The following is a 25,452-nucleotide window of genomic DNA, read 5'->3' as shown; positions in this document are numbered from 1 at the left end:
TGATGAAATGCGGCTAACCTGAGGCCTGACCACATCACCACTGCCCACCTGGGGGTCCTCCTTGGCTTCAATTAATTTCAGGCCCTAATGGCCAGGAGGAGGACCTCATGGTTGGAAACATCATTATTTTAAGTTTTTCTCCGTTTAAAATTAGCAGAACGCTGATGAAAACAAACACACATAACAAAGAATTGTGTGAAAAATAACTTATACAAGTTCCAGAAGCAGGCGCAAAAAGCCTGTTATGGTTAAATGAAGATGATACTAATAATGAGAACGACTGTGTACATGAGACAGAAATAAGACGGAAAGACAGGGCAGAGGCTGTCGGTAGGTAGTAAATAACAAAACCGCCATGTAACAGTACTATATATAGCATATAATGAAACCGAATAGCATTTTCATGTTTCCAGGTATCGGATGGTTAAGGTTTTATTTATCCAAGGTAGCCTGATGAAAACAACAGCAGAAATGACAGTCATTCATTAATTTCTGTAAATCAAAACAGACTCTGTAGTCTACTGGGTGCTAATACTTTAAAAGACACTTTACACAATAATATGATAAGGGGAAAAGTTTTACTTAAAATGATTTATACTCAGTCTTGTTCAAAAAAAAGATGAGTTTATAGAAGCACACAGAATAAATTATAATTTACAGAAATATGTAACTGGAAAACAAACTGTAGATGAGGAAATCAAGCAGAGGAAATAAGGAAAATAAGAAAGCCAGAGATAAGACACAGACACGCACACCATATATATGAGTTGAAAGTGAGCTGAAAATTAGGCTCTGAGCTTCTCAGTTGCCGACGTAAAGAAGAAAAGAGGATTAGTTAGGAAAATCTATTTTCATAAGATTTAAAGACCCACCAGTGGCCCAGTGGCCCCTCCTGGCGCTGAGACTGGAAGGAATTGGAGACATGAAATGTCCCCTTTGTACCAGACCAGCTCCTCACCAAATGCCACCAGTGAACAGCAGAGCAAGCTTGCAACGCTTTTTGCTAAGGCCTCCCTCAGTGCCTGCTGGTGCCAGAAGAGCAGGGGACAACGGAGCAGAAGTTACGCCACTGCAGTCCACACACACTGCTCTCCAAGTGTGGCTGGGGACACCGGGGGCCTAAGACCTTTCAGGGGTTCCACGGTCACAAGAGTATCTCCAAGTGCCTCCAGCCGTTACCCACTTTCTCACTCTCACTGGGGTATAGCAGAGGCTTCCAGAGGCTGCCTGACTGGCGACATCACAACAGACTGAACACAGAAGATTGGAGAACCTAACTTTGATTAAAGATGTTTGCAAAAATGTAATGTGAATATATAACGGGTTTACTATTGTTATTTTTAAACACAGATATTTTTAAACTTTCCATTTTAATTTCTAATATGGTAAATACCAATGGCTACAATCCCAATAATTTTTTAAAGTGTATAGGGGGCCTGGGACTTAGAAGTTTGAGAAACACTGATCTAGAGTAACCCAGGGAATTAATATTTTGGCTACTTAGAACAATGACTGTTGATCATTTGGGGTCCTGGGTCCCTTCTGGAATCTGATGACAGCATGGATCCTTTCTCCTGGAAAATGTATGCGGTACACACGTGGGCATATGGTTTGGCACAGAAATGCAGGGTTTTCATGGACCTTTTAGGACCATCCTGGCTTCTCAGAGGCTGGGGGAAGGTGGAACTCGGGCTAAGAACCCCGGAGCTAGGTCAGGAGGTGCTGGTCTCTGCTGCAGTGAGAGCACCGCGCAGACAGGTGGGCGAACTGTGCTCCACGTGGCTGCGTTTACAAACCCGCAGCTACCCAGCGACGGCAGCCTACAGTCCGGGTTCCAGGGGCACACGTAGAGTGCATATTCTCTACCTTATTTCCTGAAATTGAGCCTTTGAGAAAAACCAAAGAGTTCAAGGTTCTGTTCTCTGGGAAGATTAAATTTTGCTCAGTGCGGTCAGATGCCAAAGGCTTTGACAGTAAACTGACAAAAGACAATGCTGGCATCTTTGATGACACCGATGGCTTCCCCAAGGGAGGTGGGCAAAGCCAAGGCTTACCTCAGACACCTTAAGACAGTGACAGGTGTTCGACCCCAAAATGGTGCACCGTTCAGAAGACCCATGACATGTTCACTACGGAAACTGCGGTCAATGCTAGATTTTAACATTCTGTCAGGCTTGTGAAGGCAGAATGCGGTACATACATACAATGAAATTCATGGAGTACTGATATATGCTACGATGTGGGTGGGCCTCGAAAACATTATGCTGAGCAAAGGAAGTCGGACACAAACGGTCACACGCTGTGAGGTTCCATTCGCGTGAAACGTGCAGCACAGGCAAGTCCTGAGACGGAGGGCGGGCGGTGTGGCCAGGGGCTGGGGGAGGGAGGCGTGGGAGGGACTGCTGACAGGTGTGGGCCTTCCTTCGGGGGATGAAAGTGTTCTGGAACTAGACACAGGCAGCGGTAGCACAACGCGGTGAAGGTCCTACGCACCACTGGACTGTACACTTCGAAACAGTTAACTTTATGTTACGTGATTCCACCTCAAAAGAATCCACCTTAGCACCCTGAGACTCTCCAAGATGAGCCAACAGAGCAACGGTTGCTCAGGTGACAACCATTCAGTCGGCAGATCCCCGCCAAGGAGACGCTGCCCAGCACCTGGAGGACAGGACGAGGTCCCATCTCGAGGTCCCTCTCCTGACAGCAGCCTCCCGCAGCCCCTCCTAAACCGCGGCCAAGCGGCTACACGACAGTGTAACGGGGAGCGCTTTCCGGGAAGCCTAGGAGGAGGGAGGCAGGAGGAGCACGTGGCCCCAGGCCACCCAGAGCGCTCTGAATTGTCACCGCGTGAGTTACAGAGTGGGGGAAGTGCAGATGATCAATCTATTCCAGGTGGCAGGACCTGTCTATCCCAAGACAGATCCTACCCCCGGAACCGCGAAGTGGCACAAAGGTGCCGGTTCTGCATGAGCAACCGCAGCCGTGGGTCCAAGCCGAGCCCAGAGCAGGTCTCTGGCCAGGATGAAAGGGGAGGGGATGGTCAGTAAGGTTCCAATGATTCAATGTTACCCCTACGGTGATTAGAACAACAACCAAGAGCTAAATCTAAAGACTATATGTGCTTCATGCCCAAAAGGAACAAAGAGCTTCAAGTTGCAATTTGTAAAAAAAGGGACCCATGGGCTTCCCTGGTGGCGCAGTGGTTGAGAGTCCGTCTGCCGATGCAGGGGACGCGGGTTCGCGCCCCGGTCCGGGAAGATCCCACATGCTGTGGAGCGGCTGGGCCCGTGAGCCATGGCCGCTGAGCCTGCGCGTCCGGAGCCTGTGCTCCGCAACGGAAGAGGGCACAGCAGTGAGAGGCCCGCGTACAGCAAAAAAAAAAAAAAAAAAAAAAATCTGGACAATCCAGGAAAAACATCAGATAAATTCTCTACCTCTGGAAAAAGTCTCAAACATTTTAATTGTGACCTTGTAAAAAATCACCCATGTGATCTGGGCACCAAAACTGACCACATACAAAATGAAAATGTTATCCTTAAAATGCCCTTCCAGAGACACTGAATACAACAAAATCTCCTCTTAGGGTCAACTTACAAGGGGCTGCCAGGGCAACCACACTGACCCAGTTCGTGCCATCAGTTCAGTCGCCTTGACGGTTTCAGGTACAGCAGGCGGGGACGACCTTCTCGAGCCCTCACGTTCCTCTGACCGGCGCTTCTCCATCTGCTTTCTTGCCTGCTCTTCCCACCCAGAAGGTTGGTTCTCACGCCTCCCCTCTTCCTGGCACATTCCTCCTGGACCCTCTCTCTCCGGCCTGAAAGCCTCTCCCCGGCCTCCCACTACCACGAGGACAAAGGCTGCCATTCCTCCCTGTGACCAGATGAGTGCCCATCACAGCCTCCCGCCGCGGCTGCTCCCTGGCTCTCTGCGCTCCGCGGAGCCCTCTTCCCATTCCTGTCCCTCCCACCCCACACGTGCGCCGCGCACATCTGGCTGCCCCACTCCCACTCATTCTCGAGAGTTCAGCTCAGCTCACACCGTGCTGCCGCGGTCAAGCCTTCACTGGCTGGGCATCTGACACCCCACACCCCACCCTGCGGGTGCCTGGAACCGGTGCCTCTCCCTGGCACTTATCCCAGCTATAATAATGTAGCTGCGTGTTCAGTGCCCGTCTCTCCTGCTGGGACATCGTCTCCATCAGTACCAAACCCACGTCTGCTTGCTCAGCGTCGAAGCCCCGGCACCTTGCACACCACCTCGCTTGCACGCAGAAGCCACTGAATGAACACTGAAACCCTTCAACTACCATGGTTTCCACGACGTTTCAAAGTAACTGTACGTTTCCAGAAAGCCCGCCCTCTCCTGGTCTCCAGATCTACGTCTCTAACCAACTAGATCCCGCTATCTCCCCCTCCTCACAGCATCATCTTTCCGTACAAACCTGCGTTTCCTTCTACAATCCCTAGTTTGGTCAATACCATGACCGTCTGCTCAGACGCCCCAGCCAGGCCTGCACAGCCCTTCCTCTCCTTTAGCTCCTTTTCTGAACGGCTCTGTGAAATTCCCCACCCTTCCCTCCTCTCATGCCCCTTGTTCCTACCGACAGTCTTCGTTCAAGTCTTCTCTTCTTACCGAGCTATTACCGCCGCTTCCTAGCTGGCCTCCCCGACCCGCAGTCCTGACCCCCTCCCATCCAAGTCCTGTTCTCCGGACAAAAGGCGATCGCTTCGCACACACCCCTCCTTCTCAAAGACCTTCCAGGCTCCCGCTCTCTCCTGGGAGACTCTGCCCTCCTCGGCGGGGAACACGAGACCCTGCTCGGGAGCCCTGCCATTCTCGACCCTGAAGTCCACGTTCCGGCCGCTCTGAACCACCGGCAAGGCTCAGGCGCGATCCGGTCCACCGCATCTCCCGGCAGGACGCCCGCCTGCCCGGAACGTCCTCCCTCCGGGGTCACCCGGCTGCTCGCGCTCCCGAGGAGGCAGTGCTCGGAGTCCCCGGCCCGCTCTGTGCCTCCGTCTCGTCAAGCAGCACCGCCGCACTTGGGTCACCGGTCCGGTCCCACCTGCGTGCTCCCCGCCGCGCTTAAGGACTCCGCGCCCGGCCCTGGGCCCCGACCGCCAGTCCCCGACCCACGACCTCCAACCCCAACCCTCGGCCCCAGCAGCGCCTCGCCGCCCCCCAGCCCCGGATGCCCGGGAGCAGCCGAGAGGAAGGCGAGCCGCGGGCCACCTACCATACTCCCCGCGCTCCCCAGCTTGTCGCCGGCCCTGGCCGTCTGCGCAGGCGCCCCGGCCCGGCCGCGCCATCCCCGTCCCTGTTCTCAGCCCCCGGGTCACCCGCCCAGGGAGGCAGCAACAGGTCAGGCCGGGCCGGCGGGACTCCAATTCCCGGCGTGCACTGCGCCGCCCGGGGCCGCCGGGATGCAGGCCCCGCGGCGCCTCCGACTCCCGGCGTGCACCGCGCCGCCCTGGGGTGGACGGAACCCACACCCCGCCTCCTTAAAGGGGCCGCGACTGCCTTTGAGCCGCGTCGGCTCAGAGGGCGTTCGAGAGAGCACTGCGGGCCTCCTGGGCCCTCCCCGTGCCCGACCTCGTCCCCGTCCTCGTCCCCGCCCCGGGGGCGGCCCCGCCTCCCGGAAAGGGATGCGGATAAGCCGGATAAGGTCTTCCCCTCTGGAAAGCCGGGCCCGGGACGCGGCGCGGCCGGAACGTCTAGGTGAGCGTTCGGCGCGGGGCCCCGGGTCCGGCCTGAAGTGCGGCCCTCGGGGCTTCCCTCTCCTCCCCTCCCTTCCCCTGGGGTCTCCCCTTCCCGTGGGTGTTAGTTCTTCTCCTCCCCGGGGTCTGGTCTCCCCTCGGGGTCTCTCCTCCCAAGGTCTACTCTTCCTGGGGGTTCCTTCTCCCCCTCCCCGGGAGTCTGGTCTCCCATCCCCCTCCCGGGTCTCCCCTCTCCGGGGGTCTCCCCTTCCCGAGGATGTCTTCTCCCCCTCCCTGGGGGGCGGTGTCTGGTCTCTCCTTCCTCTCCCTAGAGGTCTCCCCTCCTCCTTTCCAGGGGTCTCTCCGCCTTCTCCCGAGGTTCCGTCCTCTCGGCCTCACTCAGCCCCCGCCCGTTCTCTCCTCCTCCGGGCTTTGCGCCGAGAGCGGTGCTGCACCAGAGCACCCTTTACCGGACCCCGCACCTGGCGGCGGCCCCGGGGTTGCGGGGAGGGCCGATGGGGGTGCGGGCGGGAGCTGGCGAGGCTTCAGACACCGCGGGCCACTCGGTTGGACAGTCTACACTCTCCCGGTGCCTGATCCTCGGGTCAGATCTGCGGAGGAGCCGCCGCTCCACGAGCCCCTGGGGGTCCTGGCTCTGCGAGCCGCTCCCTGGTTCCCGTCGGACCTCACCCGTGGTCCCCGTTCACGGTGTCGTCCAGGTGTCAGGCGGCCCCGCCAGGTTCCAGGTCCCCTGGGAAAAGGACGCACGACGTGAGCCCCGAGTTTCCGCGTGATTCGGGGACAGCCCGTCATCCAGCTCCGGGGAGCCGCTACGAGGAGGGGGGCCTCGTGGAGGGTCGCTGCCTGTCACGGGGACAAGTATCCCGTGAATGACTCTAGCGCTTTCCTGAGGGTGGGAAGATGCAAGGATCCGGTCTGTAAATGTTGTTCCTAGAGTGTAACCTCCGAAGGGCCTGTTTTCCCAAAGCGCCAGGCCTCATTCCGTCCTGGGTCTGCGCTCCCCTCGGGCTGCGCTGTGTGCGCCCGGCACCCCATGGCTGGCCGGGGGAACCGGATGGCGAATAACGTAACTGAGTTCACAGCCTTTTTATACGTTTTTCTGATCATTTTTTCGGCCAGAGCGGCATACTGTCTTACTGGTCCCAAATTTCTTTTATAATATAAATTTTTGAAAAGACAGTGTCTCAGTGATTGGATTATTAACGGAATACTGGGTTTTTGTACAGTTTAATTAACATTAAATACTTTAAAACTTTTTATTGTCCGTAAGAATTTTCTTCTTTCCTTCCTCTCCCCCTTTTTTTAACTCATTCTCCCATTTTACTGATTAGAAGTGAACCATAAATTGTACTGTAAGTGCTTATAAGTGCTTATAAGTGCTTTATCTTTTAAGAAATAGACTTTACGTCATCTAACTTGTTAAAGTGTAAAATAGGCTTTTCAGGTAAACTCCTCCACAGATTACATTGAGGTAGATCGCTTCCACTGGGGGTTTCTTTGCTTCCTTGGATCTTTCCACAAGTTCCCCCCTTTGTTTCCCGTTTTGTGCCTGGCCTGGAAGTTCTGGTGGCATCAGGAAGAGATACTGCAAACAACCCTCCTGCTTTCCTTTTTCCAGAGGCCCTGCACCCGCTAACCCTGATCCTGCCCCATCCAAGCGGCTCGCTCTGGAATTCCTGCCTGGAGCTCCCATACCAGGTCAGCCACCCTCCCCCCTTTAGGGTCTTGGTTCAGCTGGGTAGACGGCCGGCCCCTAGGGTGGGCTGTCCCGGGAGCTGTGTCCCACCTGGTCCTGATGGCTTCTGCCCACAGACAGAGGCTGCTGTCAATAAACCACACTGACTTTGAGCAGTTGGACCTGCTAAAACTGAGGTGGTGGGTCTGGAAGGTCCTGAGGAAGAGAGACGGAGGGGCCTCTGGCTACACGTGTGCAGGAGGCTGGGGGGCAGGGCTGCCAGGTTCTCGCATTTTATTTTAGCCTAGTGTGTAAAGTAGAAAAACAGGGACGCTGCCTCCCCGCCCCCCATTCTCCGGAGGGCCTCCAGCAATGGTCTAGGGCTCTGTGGTCCAGCAGCGGGTGTCCCAGGAGAGTGCTGCACACCCTGCAGTCTTGATAGAACTCAGAGTGGAGGCGAGAGAGAAATCTTAACCTGGTGACTTTGCTCTGAAAAAACCTGGTCTTGGACTTTATTTTTACATTTTTTTTTTGGCTGTGTTGAGTCTTTGCTGCTGTGCTGCTGCGCACGAGCTTTCTCTAGTTGCAGCGAGCGGGGGCTACTCTTCGTCGCGATGTGCGGGCTTCTCATCGCGGTGGCTTCTCTTGCTGTGGAGCATGGGCTCTAGGCGCGCAGGCTTTGGTAGTTGTGGCTCATGGGCTTAGTTGCTCCGCAGCATGTGGGATCTTCCTGGGCCAGGGCTCAAACCTGTGTCCCCTGCATTGGCAGGCAGATTCTTAACCACTGCGCCACCAGGGAAGCCCCAGATCTTGGACTTTTTATGTAAAATTATTGGAAGTTTCTTTGTTTTTGAGTAGGCTTAATAATGAACCCATATGCCTTTTTATTCTGAATCATTTATTACAAATTTTTTTTCTTAATCAAATAATCTCATCGATTTTAAAGTTAGTTTTGGGATTCCTGTTCTGCCTTTATAAAGACAAGCAAAACCTCCTAGAAATTTGGCAAAGTTGGGGAGATATATTTTAATTAATATTGGAATATGTATAAATAGAAAGTTGTAGGAGGGAAGGTTTGTGCTCAAAGTATTGATTTTTGCTATCACACTAAATGAAAAGTAACCTTGGGTTTCACTTTAGTTGAGTCATACTGAAAACCTTTGGTTTTAGGGCGTTTCCTACTTTAAAATATTAAAATGTCATAGGCATGTTTGCCATGCTCTGCAGTGTAAACGGTGCACATTACACACAGTAAGGGTGTAGTGGGAAACAGGAAGCACTTATATAGAGTTTTAAAAACTTTGAGATGATTATAGAGTCACATAAAGTTTTAAAAAATAATACAGAGAATTCCTATAGAATATACATAGAACATCCTGAAGATGCCACCAGAAAACTACTAGAACTTATCAATGAATTTGGTAAGGTTGCAGGATACAAAATTAATGCACACAAATCTCTGGCATTCCTATACACTAACAATGAAAAATCAGAAAGAGAAATTAAGGAAACAGTCCCATTTACCATCGCAACAAAAAGAATAAAATACCTAGGAATAAACCTACCTAAGGAGATAAAAGACCTGTACTCAGAAAACTTACACCGATGAAAGAAATCAAAGATGACATAAACAGATGGAGAAATATACAATCATTATTGTGAAAATGACTATGCTAGCCAAAGCAATATACAGATTCAATGCAATCCCTGTCAAATTACCAATGGCATTCTTTATAGAATTACAACAAAAAATTTTACAATTCGTATGGAAACACAAAAGACCCCAAATAGCCAAATCAATCTTGAGAAAAAAATAGAGCTGGAAGAATCAGGCTCGCTGACTTCAGGCTATACTACAAAGCTACAGTAATCAAGACAGTGTGGTATTGGCACAAAAACAGAAATATAGATCAATGGTAGAGGATAGAAAGCCCAGAGATTAACCCACCACATATGGTCATCTAATCTATGACAAAGGAGGCAAGAACATACAATGGAGAAAGACAGCCTCTCCAATAAGTGGTGCTGGGAAAACTGGACAGCTACCTGTGAAAGAATGAAATTAGAACACTACCTAACACCATACAGAAAAATAAACTCAAAATGGATTAAAGACCTAAATGTTAAGACCGGACACTATAAAACTCTTAGAGGAAGACATAAGAAAAACACTCTGACATAAACCACAGCAAGATCTTTTTTGACCCACCTTCTAGAGTAATGAAAATAAAAACGAGAATAAACAAATGGGACCTAATGAAACTTAAAAGCTTTTGCACAGCAAACCATAAACAAGATGGAAAGACAACCCTCAGAATGGGAGAAAATATTTGCAAATGAAGCAACGAACAAAGGATTAATCTCCAAAATATACAAAGAGCTCATGGAGCTCAATATCAAAAAAACAAACAACCCAATTAAAAAATGGGCAGAAGACCTAAATAGACATTTCACCAAAGAAGACGTACAGATGGCCAAGAGACACATGAAAAGATGCTCAACGTCACTAATCATTAGAGAAATGCAAATCAAAACTACAGTGAGGTATCACCTCACACTGGTCAGAATGGCCATCGTCAAAAAATCTGCAAACAATAAATCCTGGAGAGGGTGTGGAGAAAAGGCAACCCTCTTGCACTGTTTCTGGGAATGTAAATTGATACAGCCACTATGGAGAACAGTATGGAGGGTCCTTAAAAAACTAAAAATAGACTTACCGTATGACCTAGCAATCCCACTACTGGGCATATGCCCTGAGAAAACCATAATTCAAAAAGAGTCATGTAGGGCTTCCCTGGTGGTGCGGTGGTTGAGAGTCCGCCTGCCGATGCAGGGGACACGGGTTTGAGCCCTGGTCCGGGAAGATCCCACATGCCGCAGAGAGGCTAGGCCTGTGAGCCGTGGTCGCTGAGCCTGTGCGTCCGGAGCCTGTGCTCCACAACGGGAGAGGCCACAACAGTGAGAGGCCCGCGTACCGCAAAAAAAAAAAAAAAAAAAAAAAAAAGTCATGTACCACAGTATTCATTGGAGCACTATTTGCAATAGCCAGGACACGGGAGCAACCTAAATGTCAAATGATAGATGACTGGATAAAGAAGATGTGGCACATGTATACAATGGAATATTACTCAGCCATAAGAAGGAAAGAAATTGGGTCATTTTGAGAGATGTGGATGGACCTAGAGTCTGTCATACAGAGTGAAGCAAGCCAGAAAGAGAAAAACAAGTATCGTATATTAATGCAGATATGTGGAATCTAGTAAAATGGTACAGATGAACCTATTTGCAGGGCAGGAATAGAGATGTAGAGAACGGACATGTGGACACAGCGGGAGAAGGGGAGGGTGGGACGAACTGGGAGATTAGGTTTGACATAAATACACTACCATGTATGAAATAGACAGCTAGTGGGAACCTGCTATAAAGCACAGGGAGCTCAGTGCGGTGTCTGTGATGACCTAGAAGGGTGGGATGGTGGGGATGGGAGGGACGTCCAAGGTAGGGGGGATATAGGTATACATTTGGCTGATTCACTTCATTGTGCAGCACAAAGTAACACAACGTTGTAAAGCAATTATACTCCAATAATTAAATAAAAGAATTAGATAAATTCAGAAAATACAGAGAAATCCTATAGACCCTTCACCCAGTATCACCAGCGGGAGCTCTTGCAAGACTGTATCATAAGCAGGAGCTGGGAGAGATACAGCCCACTGCCCGATCCGGGTGCACCAGGGCACATGCACGCACTCTTGTGTGTGTAGATCTGTGTGATTCTGTCACACGTGCACACACGTGTGGCCACCACCACGGTCAGGGCACAGAACACGTCCACCCCACAGGGTCCCTCCTGCTGCCTTGTTACGTCCACAGCCATCGCCTCCCCCTTTCCTGGGCCCTGACCCCCACTGTCCCTTCCCCGTCTCTGCAGTTTGTCATCTTAAGAAAGTTGTGTAGGGAGTTCCTGGTGGCCTAGTGGTTAGGATTCCAGACTCTCACTGCCAGGGCCCAGGTTCAGTCCCTGGTCTGGGAACTGAGATCCCACAAGCCTCGCGGCCAAAAAAAAGAAGAAGAAAGAAAAGAAGTTGTGTAAATGGCATCATGCGTGAGCATGGCAGGCTCTCCTCGGCCTTGAGGTCACCTGGGTTACTGCGTCAGTCGTTCAAGATGTGGAAATTTTAAGAATTCATTATAAAACCACAACAAATCCAGAGTGTCTTTTTTTATAATTAAGAATAACAATAACAAAATAACACTATTTACTGAAAAAAACCATGTTACAGTTTAGTAGTCTGTAGGATTTGGTAGCCGAGTTTGAAGGTAAAATGAGGTGTTTATGAAAAAGGAGTGGTTCATATCTTAAGGGCTGTAAATAACTTCATGTTCACGGTAAAAGCTCTTTTCAGTGGAAATGTTAGTGTGACTACAGCTAAAATTCTCAGAGGTTTTTCATAAACGTGACTAGCTGTCTTCGGTGTTTCGGGGAGAGGGATAGCTAACTTCGGGAGCTTGTCTGAGGGAGGGGCCCGACATGGACGGAGGGGTGTTACATGCCAGCTGCGCAGCAGTCTATCTTCCTGAAGTTTGAAACCTGTAGAAGCAGCACTTTCTGAGATCCTTTGGAGGGAATGTGCGTGTCTAGGTCTGTGCAGTCAACAAAGCGCCTGCAATTTGTGTCTTGGTTCTGAAGGGTACTAAACGTGTGCGTGTCTGCAGTGCTTGAATTCTTTCTTTCCCTTGAAACAGTAGGCGCTTAGCAACTGAGTCAATAAAATAACGGACCAGTGATATTGCCGGCTGTCTGTGGGATCAGCGGTTTGTTTGCTTAAGGTGGTAACGTTTTCTTAAGGTTGTATTAAAACTGTGCCAGTGAACTCAGGAACTCAGCCCTACTCCATTATCCCACCTCATTAGGAAGCGCGCTGTCCTGCGTCCGTGGATCCTCTGGGAGATGCTGGGACCCAGAGTATCTAAACAAGTATTGAAATCGGACAGTTTCCTGACTTTCTACCCAGAATAGTGAGCCGGTGTGCAGTCTGTAATGGGTGACTTCTGATTGTCATTCTGAACACGGTGGCTCTCCTGCCCTCAGCAGTCGCCCCTGCAGGGTCTGCTGAGGTGCGTGGAGCAGTCGGCCCCCAGACCGCCGGCTGGGGCTCTTTGCTGCGTTCCCACGTGTGTCTCTGTAAGCTCTGTCGGTGTCCACTTTCTGTTGGCTGTCATTCCTTGGTTTGGTCAGCATTCTATCTCTAGAAGTGCACACTCTTATTTTTGCTAATCTACTTTACCTGGGAAACCAGATTAAACTCATTAGAATTGGGATTACCGGTGAAATGAAAATATATATATTCTAGAATAACATGATTCCTTGGAAACGGTGGGTTTTGTTTTGTTTCGTTTTCTTTTTGGCATAAGGACTTGGGCCTAGTTGCCAGGCTCAGTGGGTGTATTTCAGGGTGCGTCTTACTGGGCTCTCCTGCATTTGTCACCTCTTCCATCTTTGTTCTCTATCTTCCTGCCTCCGAGGTCATTCTTTCTTGGTGACCCTGCTGACCCGGCCTCCATCTGCGCCTGGATCAGCCCTCCTCTGGGCGACACAGCTGCAGCTCCCCCCGCTGCTGGGGCCGGGGTCCTGTCTGCGCCCTGCTGCCAGGATGAGCTCCCAGGCGCTGCTTGAAGTCTTCCTTAAGGGAGAAGAAGAGGAACCTGAATCTGCATGATAGAAAGTGTCTGAGTGTGGTTGTAGTTTGTAATTTTTTTTCTCTCCTTGACATCTTGTTAGCACGTAAAGGTAGGCTGACATTGGAAATTTGACGGAATTCCAGGTGACTCAGGAAAGCACACGTACGGCCCAGCCAGCTCGGCTCCATTTCCCAGCCCCTCGGACCTGGTTCCAGGGCCCCTCATCTGTGATGGGGGAAGCAGGTGGTGTTTCCTGGCCTTTGATATGTGAACCGTATGAAATGGGATTGGTTTTTGTCTTTTGTACGTGGTAGATTTAGTAGGTATATGAGGCTGAGTTTCACTTTAAAAAGTTGCTTTTAAATTCAGATGTAATCTTTAATCTCAGCTCTTCATCAGGCACCATACTTTAAATTCAGTGTTTGATTGTGATCTAAGTGCAGCAGATAGTTCAGATGTTGTTCTACGAAAAATAACATTTTCCTCGGAAAAGTGGTAGTTTTTAGTAATTATTTAAAACTTTAATCTCCGTAGCAATGAGTCATCGTTCAACTATACGTGTCAATACATCTCTTTCAGCTGAAAATGCGCATCTCAAATGCAAGCCCGACCTAGCAGGAGTCCTTGGCCCGCCTTGCCCTGTCCCTCAAGTCGGATCATGAAGGTGCTGGGGAGAAGCCACCTGTGGGTGTGGCTCCCGTTCCTTCACCTGCTGGCCAGCGGCGCGGAGCACGAGGAAGCGGTGAGACACGCCATCGAGTTGCACCGGCGCCAAGGGGCGGCCGTCACCCAGAGGAGACAGTGGGTCCTGGACGGTTGCAGAAAGCTCTCCGGGCTTCTTCGCCAAAAGGCTGTGGTTCTTAACAAACTGAAAAGTGCAGTCAGAGCAGTGGAAAAAGACGCCAGCCTTTCGGATGAAGAGAAGCTGTTTCAGGTGCACATGTTTGAAATTTTCCAGAAAGAGCTGAATGAAAGTGAAAACTCAGTCTTCCAGGCCGTCCATGGACTCCAGAGAGCCCTGCAGGGCGACTACAGGGACGTGGCCAATGTGAAGGAGAGCAGCTGGCAGCGCCTGGAGGCCCTGCGGAAGGCAGCCATCAAGGTGGGTCCAAGGCGGGGCGGGGTGCACCCGCGGAGGGGGCTCCGATCTGACCCAGCAGGCGCAGGAGAGCCGCTCCCTTGGCGCAGTCACTTAGCAGAGCCACATTTGAGCACTTCTAGGGGTCTCTCATGCTTTCTCCATGGTGGAGATCCCTGGGTATTGAAAAGAGTTACTCGTGTTCCCCCAGTGAACTGACGTGGAAATAAGCCCATTGTAATTGCCGTCAGGGTTTTGAGCTTCTGATAAGAATCACTTTTAGTGTGAAGGCTGACTTTCTTCAAGGCCCACATACTGAAAACAAAAATATTAAAGGTAGTTTTAAACAAATGTATACATTTGAATTAAGGATTTTGATGAAGGATACTTTTATTTTTAAATTTTTATTATTTTTAAAATAAATTTATTTATTTTTGTTTTTTGGCTGCGTTGGGTCTTTGTTGCTGCGCACAGGCTTTCTCTAGTTGCGGCGAGCTGGGGCTACTCTTTGTTGCGGTGCGCGGGCTTCTCGTTGCAGTGGTTTCTCTTGTTGTGGAGTACGGGCTCTAGGTGCACAGACTTTAGTAGATGCGGCGCGTGGGCTCAGTAGTTGTGGCTTGCCAGCTCTAGAGCACAGCCTCAGTAGCTGTGGCGCACGGGCTTAGCTGCTCTGCGGTATGTGGGATCTTCCCGGACCAGGGCTCGAACCTGTGTCTCCTGCATTGGCAGGTAGATTCTTAACCACTGCGCCACCAGGGAAGCCCCTGAAGGATACTTTTTTTTTTTTTTTTGCGGTACGCAGGCCTCTCGCTGTTGTGGCCTCTCTCGTTGCGGAGCACAGGCTCCGGACGCGCAGGCTCACCGGCCATGGCTCACGGGCCCAACTGCTCTGTGGCATGTGGGATCTTCCCGGACCGGGGCACGAACCCGTGTTCCCTGCATTGGCAGGCGGACTCTCAACCACTGCGCCACCAGGGAAGCCCTACCCTGAAGGATACTTTTAAAATGATGAGAAGAAACTATTATTACGTCAGATGTGATAGTTATATAATACTTTAAAGCTGTCATTTAAGCCATCTATTGTGTGCCAGGCACTTTAAATATACGAAGTATCATTTCGTCTTCGTGGAAAGGCTATGGCAATATTATACAGCTTAAAAAGTAAAGAAGATACAAATTATTAAACTTTGTTTTGCCCAAGTGTGGTAGTTTGGGTAGGAATGTGGTGATGGGGTAAGTAGCCCCCTGGACTCGGGCGTCCTGCCTGTTGTTGGAAACAGACCGCCCCCCCCAGCGGGATCACCGCCTCACCAGGTCCTTCGCACGGGTGGGACATTAAACTCCTTGGCGTTAAAGAGGGAGTCGCAGGGGTGTCGGTTTGCGGTAGTTTAACGGTAGAACAGAGAACAAACATGAGTTTGAGTGGCGCTGACCCCACCCGCCTGCTCTCTGCTGGTTCTGGCCTCACGGGTCTGAGGCGGTCCAGGCGCTGAGTAGAGGCCGCGAAACGGCCGAGCCTATGCCTGGGGCCACCCTCCGTTCGGCGCCCACTCCGCCTCGAACGTGAGCAAGTAGAGGGATTCGATTTGCGATCCCTCGAGCTTGAGCATGGCTGTGTGCTGTACACGTGTTAAACTCTGTTCCCGGCACCACCCATCAACTGTGCACGTAAGTAATGCTGTCAGATTCTCCTGGAACATCTCCCCTTCGTAACTTGGAAGTCCACTGTATTCCGCTCAGAAATGTCTAGCTAAATAGGTGCGCAGCTGGGCTTCACACGCAGTCGGCACAGTGGCTGCAACCGCATCAGGGTCGGCGGGTGGTTTTCGTGTGAAGAGAGGGCCTTCGGCGTCTCTTTACGCTGGTGTGTTACATCCGTGTGTGTAAGTAGCCTTCCTGCGGGGTTTGCAGTGCCCTGGGGCACCTGGCCTCCACTGCCGTGTTCGCAGCGGGCAGGTCGTCCAGGTTTCCTTCGTCATAAACACCACCCTTCATTTCTTGCAAATGAATAGGAAGAGACGGAGTATGTGGAACTTCTGGCAGCAGAAAAACATCAGGCTGAAGTTCTTAAAAGCATGCAGCATCGGAACAAAAGTTTATCCCTCCTGGATGAGATCCTTGAGGACGTGAGGAAGGCGGCAGACCGTCTGGAGAAGGAGACGGAGGAACGCGCTTTCGACGACAATAGGTCGGTGAGTAGCGTCCACAGCAAGGTCCCCTCCGCCTGCCGAGCCGCTGAGAGGACGTGCACTTGGGACTGTTTGCGGGTGTACGGTAGTGCAGGCTGAAAACGAAGATGAGGCTGACGCACTCGTGTGGCCCTGAAGACGTGCCCCGTTTCCTCTGCTTCCCGCCCGGCCCCGTGTTTGGTCAGCGCCCCCCCCCCGCCCCGCCCCGACTGCCCCGCGCCCAGCAGCTCGTCTGTCTCCCCGGCCTTGGCTCCGGTCTCAGGAAGCTGGCCCTGGATGGCCACGTTTCAGTGCAGATCTGCCCGGGAGAGGCTCGCTCCTTACAGGAAACCACCTTTGGGTCCCAAGCAGCATGTCAGAGTGAGTCCTGGGACGGACTCAGGAAAGGGTTAGGTAATGACAGCAAACCAGAGCAAGGCTGGAGAGGGAAGGGGAGTGGGGCCCGCAGTGACCCCGGGGCTGGGGAGGCTCTGGGTGTGTGAGGGCCATGCGCCTGGGGAAGAGTGTCCTTGCTTTTACCCCGCGCACCAGGCACTCTGCCCTCCGCGACTCCGGGCTCTTCCACACTGGCCCTCCCCCGGTCCTCCCGTGGTTCAGTTCACCCTGGCACCGTCCCCGTGGGGCTGGCGCGGACCCCGTGGGGACAGGCCCAGCCCAAGACGGCCCCTACTCCAAATGCCAACGCCCCTCCCTCTGGCGTTTGCTGTGCTGCCCACAGAGCTCAGTCTGTTTGCTAGGTTGGCAGATTGGCACGAAGGACACAGCTCAGACGGAAGAGGTACAGGGGCAGGGTGTGGGGGACGGTGGCCGCTCCCCTGCCCGCTCCGGGCCTGGCAGCCTCCCCCAAACACCTCCACACGTTCAGCAGCCTGGAAGCTCTCGGAAGCTCGTGACTGAAGGGTCTTCATGGAGGCTTCGTTATTTAGGCTCCTGACAAACTCGGCCTTGAGCCCCTCTGCCCTCCCAGAGGCCGTGGTGGAGCTGCGAGTTCAGCCCTCATCACGTGGCCGGCTCCTCTGGTGACCAGACCCTCCCGTGGGTACCCGGGGGCTCTCCACCACCCCTCGCTCACCCGAGGGCAGGTGAGGTCGCGAGGGGCTTATTATGAAGGACAGCACACTCCTTTCACCTCTGCTGCTCTGGAGTGATTCGGGAACCGAGGCCAAAAGACCCAATATAGGGCAAGATGTTTGCATCGCTCTTTATCACTCAGGAAGTCCTGCGGGTTTGGGGGCTGTGGGCAGGAAAGGGGTCTAAGACCAAATATGTGTTTCTTGTTACAGATCACAGCGCCACGCCCTGAATCAGGTAGAGTAGGTGTTTGGAAGTAATAGAAATCCTGAACACTTCCATCCTTAAATCGCTTTTCAATTGAAAGGCTTTTTCGAATTTTCTAATTTATTGGTCTTTGGTCACACTTGACAGAATGCTGAGAACGTTCCTGTCGTTCTTCTGTGGGGGACTTACTCTCTAACATTTGACCTTGAACTTAAACACGTCTAATTGGTTGTAGTGACACAACACTGTCATTGTTACAGGTCAGAGGGGTCAACTTTGAGGCAGTTCTGCGGGTGGAAGAGGACGAGGCCGGCTCCAAGCAGAACCTCACGAACCGGGAGGTCGAGGAGGACCTGGGCCTGAGCATGCTCATCGACTCCCAGAATAACCAGTACATCCTGACCAAGCCCAGGGACGCCACCATCCCGCGGGCAGACCCCCACCTCATCAAGGTAGCCCGCGCCTCCGCCTGGCACCCACGTCCGCTGCCTAAAAGCTGCCTTCGCTAGAATAGCTCCTTCTCGAGGGGCAGAGAGGGCCTGGCCGTGGTTTCACGTGTGGCCTGTGTCGACGTGGGGGCGGCCTGAGGGGCACACCTGCACCCTTGGAGGGAGCCGGTCTAGTGGGGGGACGTGGAATTCTTTAGACTCGAGGTCGACAGGGTTGTGGTTCGGGATCACTGTTTGGACTTGGACCGTGTGAGTGACAGGTGTGAGAGTGAGGGAGTGCAGCCTGCGCAGGGCCACATCAGTCGCTGGGTCTCCAGCTAAACTCCCTGACGCTGGAATCTGTTCAGGAGAAGAGACCGAGGCAAAGAACTCAGCCTTCAAGGTGCTGCCAGGACAGACAGCCGAGGGGCAGGTAGACATGCAGTCCCCACGGGCTTGTCCCGTGTGAGGGGCTGATCCCTGAACTGCTGTCTCGAATCCAGAGGTGAAAGACAGCACGTGTGTGGCCTTCCTTGGTTTTGACCACGTGGGGACTGGGAGGGGCTGAGTCTGAGAACGCGACTTCGTGCCCTTGGCGAGGGGCAGGGTCTCTCCACTGTGCAGTTGCCCCCCTTCCCCTTTGTACGTAGCGTAGCTTCTGGGGCGGCATCTTGAGGCCACGTGAATACCCCATTCCTCGCCACCCTCGGGCCAGCAGCCTTAGCACCGTCCACGAGTCTCTTCTGGACCGGTTCATACCCTGAAGGTTAGGTCGCCTTCGTGCCGTGGGAGCACAGTGGGGAAGGGCTCCCGGACTCGAGCCCTGAGAGGAGTCCTCGTACTCACAGTTCTCAGAGGACTGTCACGGGGTCCACGCGAGACAGACACATCGCTGTAATCGTTAGACGCTGAGGAGCGAGCCTAACCTGCTCCCAGAAGCCTCCCTCGGCTCCCGCACTTGCCTTTCTGCCCCCTCAGTGAGGCCAGGGTACCGTCCCACCCTACCTTCTCCTTTCTCTTGCTGCCTGTTATCTTATGTGTGTGTTTCTTGTCTGTTTATCCTTCTGTTAGGACATCGTCACCATAGGGATGTTGTCCTTACCATGCGGCTGGCTCTGTACAACGATAGGACTGCCGACCATGTTTGGTTACATCATCTGTGGCGTGCTTCTGGGGCCCTCCGGACTCAACAGTATTAAGGTAAGAACAAAATTGAACTGTTTAGTGTCTGTTGAACTTGAATTAATGAAGATAGTGGTTTCTTATAAATCACATCAAAGAAGATGTCTTTTAAAGTTAACTGAGGAATCTCTAAAGTGTAAGAAAGTCATTTTGTTCATTAATGAATGAGCAGCTTGACCAGACAAATGATCCTCTTCGTGTCTTTAAAATTATATTAGTTTTAAAGATTCTATTTGCAGTAATATTATGGGCTGGATTATTCGGACACTGAAAGGAACTAAAAATCCTGGATTAAATGTATTTTTAAAACATGCTTGGAGGGCTTCCCTGGTGGCGCAGTGGTTGAGAGTCCACCTGCTGATGCAGGCGACACGGGTTCGTGCCCCGGTCCAGGAGGATCCCACATGCCGCGGAGTGGCTGGGCCCGTGAGCCATGGCTGCTGAGCCTGCGCGTCCGGAGCCTTTGCTCCACGACGGGAGAGGCCACAACAGTGAGAGGCCCGCGTAAAAAAAAAAAAAACAACATGCTTGGGACTTCCCTGGTGGTGCAGTGGTTAAGAATCCGCCTGCCAAGGCAGGGGACACAGCTTCGAGCCCTGATCTGGGAAGATCCCGCGTGCTGCGGAGTGACTAAGCCCGCGTGCCACGACTACTGAGCCCGCGTGCCACGACTACTGAGCCCGTGTGCCACAACTACTGAGCCCACGCGCCGCATCTACTGAAGCCTGCGCACCTAGAGCCTGTGCTCCGCAACAAGAGAAGCCACCACAATGAGGAGCCCGTGCACTGCAACGAAGAGTAGCCCCTGCTCGCTGCAACTAGAGAAAGCCCGCGCACAGCGACGAAGACCCAGTGCAGCAAGAAAATAAATAAAAATTAAAAAAACCAAAAAACCAAAAACCACGCTTAACACCCTGAGAAGCTGGTAAAGTAGTGAGCAGTGACCCAGCCTGGCTGTGGGTGTCTGGAGGCCCGGGAGGATGCGGGTGCTGAGGCTGCTCCTGCTGAAGGCTGTTTGCTGAGCAGATTGAGGGGAGCGTTGTCCTGTGTTGGTGGCGCTTTTGACGGTGAGGAAAGAGTCCCAAGCCTTATGGGCTTCAAGCTGGGTCCTTGAAAAGAAAACGCAATGTGGACAAAGGGAAAGAGGGTGCCACGTAGAGGTGTCCTGGTCCCACCCCAGCGGAACCTGCAGTGCAGGGTGTGGGAAGGGGCCACGGTGTGCCCCGCCCTGCCTGATGCTTCCCTTTGGGTGGCATGGGAGTCGGTGAAGCGGGGGCTCCACCTGCAGCCTCATCCCCTCCTCGGCGTAGCCCACCCGCACCGGGTCTGGAGGGTCCTGAGGGATCCCCCCGCTGGACAACACGGGGGGGTCGAGGCGGCCTTCACACTGACTGATCCTCACAGCAGACTGTGTTGCCAGGTGAGAAGTACCTGGATGCTGCCGGCTGAGAGCCTGGACCTTGGTGAGGAGATGCGTGTAGCCGCTACCCAGCAGGGTGGCTTCTGGGAAGCCTGGTTTGAATTCAACTTTTTTTTTTTTAACATCTTTATTGGAGTATAATTGCTTTAAAATGGTGTGTTAGTTGCTGCTGTATAACAAAGTGAATCAGCTATACATATATATATATCCCCGTATCTCTTCCCTCTTGCGTCTCCCTCCCACCCTCCCTATCCCACGCCTCTAGGTGGTCACAAAGCACCGAGCTGATCTCCCTGTGCTATGCGGCTGCTTCCCACTAGCCATCTGTTTTACATTTGGGAGTGTATATACGTCCATGCCACCCTCTCACTTCGTCCCAGCTTACCCTTCCCCCTCCCTGTGTCCTCACGTCCAATCTCTACATCTGCGTCTTTATTCCTCCCCTGCCCCTAGGTTCTTCAGAACTATTCTTTTTGAGATTCCATATATATGTGTTAGCATATGGTATTTGTTTTTCTCTTTCTGACTTACCTCACTCTGTATGACAGACTCTAGGTCCATCCATCTCACTACAAATAACTCAATTTCATTTCTTTTTATGGCTGAGTAATATTCCATTGTATATATGTGCCACATCTTCTTTATCCATTCATCTGTCGATGGACACTTAGGTTGCTTCCGTGTCCTGTCTATTGTAAATAGTGCTGAAATGAACATTGTGGTACATGACTCTTTTTCAATTATGGTTTTCTCTCAGCTTTTTAAATAGGTAGTTTTTATGTGATTGAAACAGTATAAAAAGCTGTAGGTGAAAAATCTTTGCCTGACCTTGTCCCATCCCTCCCTTTCCAGAACATTTGCAAACACTGGAAGACACAAATGTATCTTCCTTTTCCTTTTTACTTAACAGCAAAGATAGCTCATAAGCAAAGAATTAAGGCTAAATAACTAGGTAATAGATCCAACTGGATACTATGAATATTGCATTTCTTAATAAATTACCTATACCATGGAAAAATAATATAATTACAGTAGATAAAAATACCAAGATCAGGACTTCCCTGGCGGTCCAGTGGTTACGACTGCGCTCCCAATGCAGGGGGCCCAGGTTCCATCCCTGGTCGGGGAACTAGATCTGCATGCCACATGGTGTGGCCAGAAACAAAAAACATAAACAAAAACAAAACCCCAAACAAACGAACAAAAATAACAAGATAAAATTACCAAATTAAAAATGCAAGATCATACTAGCCGAAAGTGGGAGTGGTTAATGGAGAGAGTCTAATTGTATATAATTGTACTTCAGTATTTATCTTTTCATAGTAGGGAGTTAACAGGCTTTCATTTTCTAAGTCAAGAAGTATAGGTTTAAGTATGTTACTTTGAAGTCAGGTTGCAGCCTAATTTTCAAAAGGGAAAATAAATAGTAGCAGTAAGGAAGCATAAAAAGCAGAAGACATAAAAGAATTGAGAGCAAACGTTGTTTTATAGCAAATATATGTGGAATAAACTTCTGTATGAAAAGAGACAGGTTTGCAGATGGTGTCAGGAAAAAAAGTACAACAAACGAGATTGAATAAAAATAAAGTGAATAAAAGGTTGAGAGTGAAAGGAGGAAATGTGCTGATAGAAAGAGGGCAAATCGGTGGTGTTCACAGCCAGCAGACAGAGGAGGCGCACGGCGGGGCCTGGGTGGCACACCGACACACGAAGGCCTGGACTCTATTTTCACGTGTTCAGGGAACGTTGAAAAAATCAAAAAGTTAGTGGCCAAAATGCAAACCTCAACTGTAAGTAATGTAAGTAGTACCAAATGTACTGGTACGAACAACACTGTCTGCTGTAGTGCAGGAACGTTGATGGTAAAAAGCAAATGAGGGGCACTGTACGTCAGGACCTGTGGGGAGTGGCCAGATGGGGTCCAGGAGAAAATCCCACACTCAGTCTCACCCAGACCCAAGGAAAGTAAAGCACTCCTGTCAGTTAAGTGTTAAACTCAGGTTTAATGCCTCCCCGTCCCCAAAGGAAGCTAATGGAAGGAAGTAATGGAAGTACCAGTGGAAATTAATGAACTTGAAAGTGGGTGAATTCATGAGTTGTTTCCTAGAAAATAAATAAAAATATTCCTCCAGCTAATCAAGAAAAAGGAAAAAAGGCACTACCGTCAGGAAGTTCAAGAGTATCTCAGATATAGAGGAAATTCAGATCGTTGTTTGTTTGTTGTTTTAAATACTGGGCTTTTTGGTGGAGTCCCACTGAGTATGTTAGGACAAGATGGTTCTGTGAAGTACACGTGATATCTTAAATACGTTCAGTTTTACGGTTTTAAAACTTTCTTGTTTCTCAGTCAGTTGTGCAGGTGGAGACGTTGGGAGAGTTTGGCGTGTTCTTTACTCTCTTCCTCGTTGGCTTAGAATTTTCCCCAGAGAAGCTGAGAAAGGTGAGTCCACCAGTGTGCTTGTGTCGTTGCCCCACTGAGATTAACGTGCCCTGCAACCACCGTCCACGTTCGTTGGAGACCTGCCCAGGAGATGAGGTCTGTTTAGAGTAGAATATGGTGTTGGAGTTTGATGTTATTTCTGGAACATAAACTCCAGAAGATAAAATGTTTAAAAAAAAAGAGTGAAAATTCAGTGAATAAATGGAATTAGCTTTCAGTGGCTAATTCCAAACCGGGTCTGAGAAGTGCTGTGTTCAAACTTACTGATTTTTGAGTCCCTCCAAGAGGGTCCAACGCTGGTAGAGGCCGAAATATCATAGGGATGGAACGTTCAGTGTGTTACTCTGGGGAAAAACTCCTCGTTTTCCTAAATAAGTGGCAAATTTTGATTATTGCTGTGTCACTGTAAGATGAAAATATCTGAAAGGTTAATAGTATTTAAGACCATATGTATGAATAAATGTTAAAATAGTGGAAGCAACAGTTCCTCCTAAATTTGTTGACTTTTAGAATGATTACTTTGAAAGCCGGAATATTCGAGAATGGAAACAGAGTTAGGTTGGAAGTGAATTCATGAAAAGCTACTTTGTGTTTGAACAGACAGCTCACAGAAGAGGAGAAAGCTGATGAGAAAGCAGATGGGGGTGTGTGGGAAATGACAGGGAGGCTGCTGGTTACAGGAAGGGGCAGCTCCATCCAGGCCCCGTTTGCCACCAGCTTAACAGGACACTAGTGTCGAGTCAGCAGGGCTCTCAGTGACTTTGCGGGTGGTCACTGGGCGCCCTCCCACCAGGCTGATGAGAGTGACAGCTCGTGCCCCTTCTGGGGAGCAGTCCGGCAGTTGGATTCGAGAGCCTTGCCAGGTTCACGTCCTTCACTTGTGGTTCTGCTCCTGGGTTTCTAGGCAAAGGGAAGAGTCAAGCCCAAGTTTTGGTTTTTGTTTTTAAAATTAGCCCCTAAAAGGTACTCAGCTCCTCACTGTAGCATTTTTATGGAAGATCCAAAGCAGGCTGAGTGTCTGAGGCTAAGCTGGGATGTAGCTGCTGGGTGGACTCTTACGTAGCCATTAAAAGTGTTATAAGAATGTGCAGTAACAAAGAGAAAAATGTTAAATGCTGAACTTCAGAAGAAAAAGTGAGCGTATAGTGTGACTGTGGCGACACAGAAGGAGCCCAGAAGCGCCAAACACCCGTGGGTGCTGCTCTCCAAGTCCTCTCTGACCACCAGCGTGCTTCCTGCAGGAAGGGAAGTGAGCTCGGCCTGAGCCTGCGCTGCTGTAGGAGCAGCTGTGCCCGGCCCTGCCCACCCCTCTCCCCAGTTCCTCCTTTTCTTCTTTCTTTTTGTTTTTTAATAAATTTATTTACTTATTTTTATTTTTGGCCGTGTTGGGTCTTTGTTGCTGCGCGCGGACTTTCTCTAGTTGCGGCGAGCAGGGGCTACTCTGTTGTGGTGCGCAGGCTTCTCATTGCGGTGGCTTCTCTTGTTGCGGAGCACAGGCTCTAGGCGCGTGGCCTCAGTAGTTGTGGCACGTGGGCTCAGTAGTTGTGGCTTTCGGGCTCTAGAGCACAGGCTCAGTAGTTGTGGTGCACGGGCTTAGTTGCTCCACGGTGTGTGGGATCTTCCCAGACCAGGGCTCGAACCTGTGTCCCCTGCACTGGCAGGCGGATTCCTAACCACCGTGCCACCAGGGAAGTCCCGCCCCCTTTTTTTCTATTAAAGCTCCATTTGTCCATCCACTGACGACTCACTTCCTGTCAGTTTTCCTCCTCATACAGTGTCCTGAGTCAGTTCAGGGCTTTCTCCTGGTACTCTGGTATCTTTTTCATCCTTCTGGCACAATCACCTCCATGTGTTAATTTCTGAATCTAAAGTATAAAGAAAATTGGCCACTTCTCTTGGTCCTAAGGGAAGTGGCCGAATTCTTCCTGTTAATTCCGTTGAGGTGTGTGTTGTGGCTGGGCCAGAGGGGCCTGGCGAGGACCTGTGGGGTCTCCCGGGAGCGGGAGGGTCTTCCCAGGCAGCCCTGTGAAAGCGCAGCCTGGACCCCTCGGTGTTCACGTGCGTTCAGACGTTCACAGCAAGCAGCGGTGTTACCTTGCGGTTAGGAGTGCGGAGGGGCAGCGTCTGGTCCCCCCGCGTCCCTGGTGCAGCCACCTCAGCTGGCGCGTTCTCATCTGGGCTGTGAGGGGTTGGGAAGAGTCAGGTGTCCTCTGGGTCCAGAGTCTCATAGCTGTCTTCCCCAGCACTGTGGTGTTCAGGGTTAAATAAGGAAGTAACGTCATTCACCATGATGTCTGCGTGCCTGCATCAGTGTGATACGTTTTTGTGATGCTTTAGGGATTTTGCGCCGGGGGATGCAG

At 51.0% G+C, this 25,452-nt stretch overlaps 1 protein-coding gene across 2 annotated transcripts in view; it reads left to right on the top strand.

Moving 5' to 3' along the window:
* The first annotated feature begins 5,680 nt into the window (after positions 1 to 5,680).
* The window catches only part of TMCO3 (transmembrane and coiled-coil domains 3), a 30,892-nt gene continuing 11,120 nt past the window's right edge, over positions 5,681 to 25,452 (top strand). For both annotated transcript variants that reach the window (XM_082675407.1, XM_082675408.1), the window contains exons 1-7: positions 5,681 to 5,721; positions 7,339 to 7,418; positions 13,657 to 14,179; positions 16,168 to 16,347; positions 17,883 to 18,074; positions 19,122 to 19,250; positions 23,000 to 23,092. In XM_082675407.1, the coding sequence (XP_082531533.1) occupies positions 13,676 to 14,179; positions 16,168 to 16,347; positions 17,883 to 18,074; positions 19,122 to 19,250; positions 23,000 to 23,092 (1,098 nt within the window). In that variant the 5' untranslated portion in view covers positions 5,681 to 5,721; positions 7,339 to 7,418; positions 13,657 to 13,675. The remainder of the gene's footprint in view (positions 5,722 to 7,338; positions 7,419 to 13,656; positions 14,180 to 16,167; positions 16,348 to 17,882; positions 18,075 to 19,121; positions 19,251 to 22,999; positions 23,093 to 25,452) is intronic.

The sequence above is a fragment of the Grampus griseus genome (genome assembly GCF_964374135.1).
Source record: "Grampus griseus genome assembly, chromosome: 18".
Taxonomy (NCBI): domain Eukaryota; kingdom Metazoa; phylum Chordata; class Mammalia; order Artiodactyla; family Delphinidae; genus Grampus; species Grampus griseus.
This window is presented reverse-complemented; position numbering and strand designations above follow the sequence as displayed.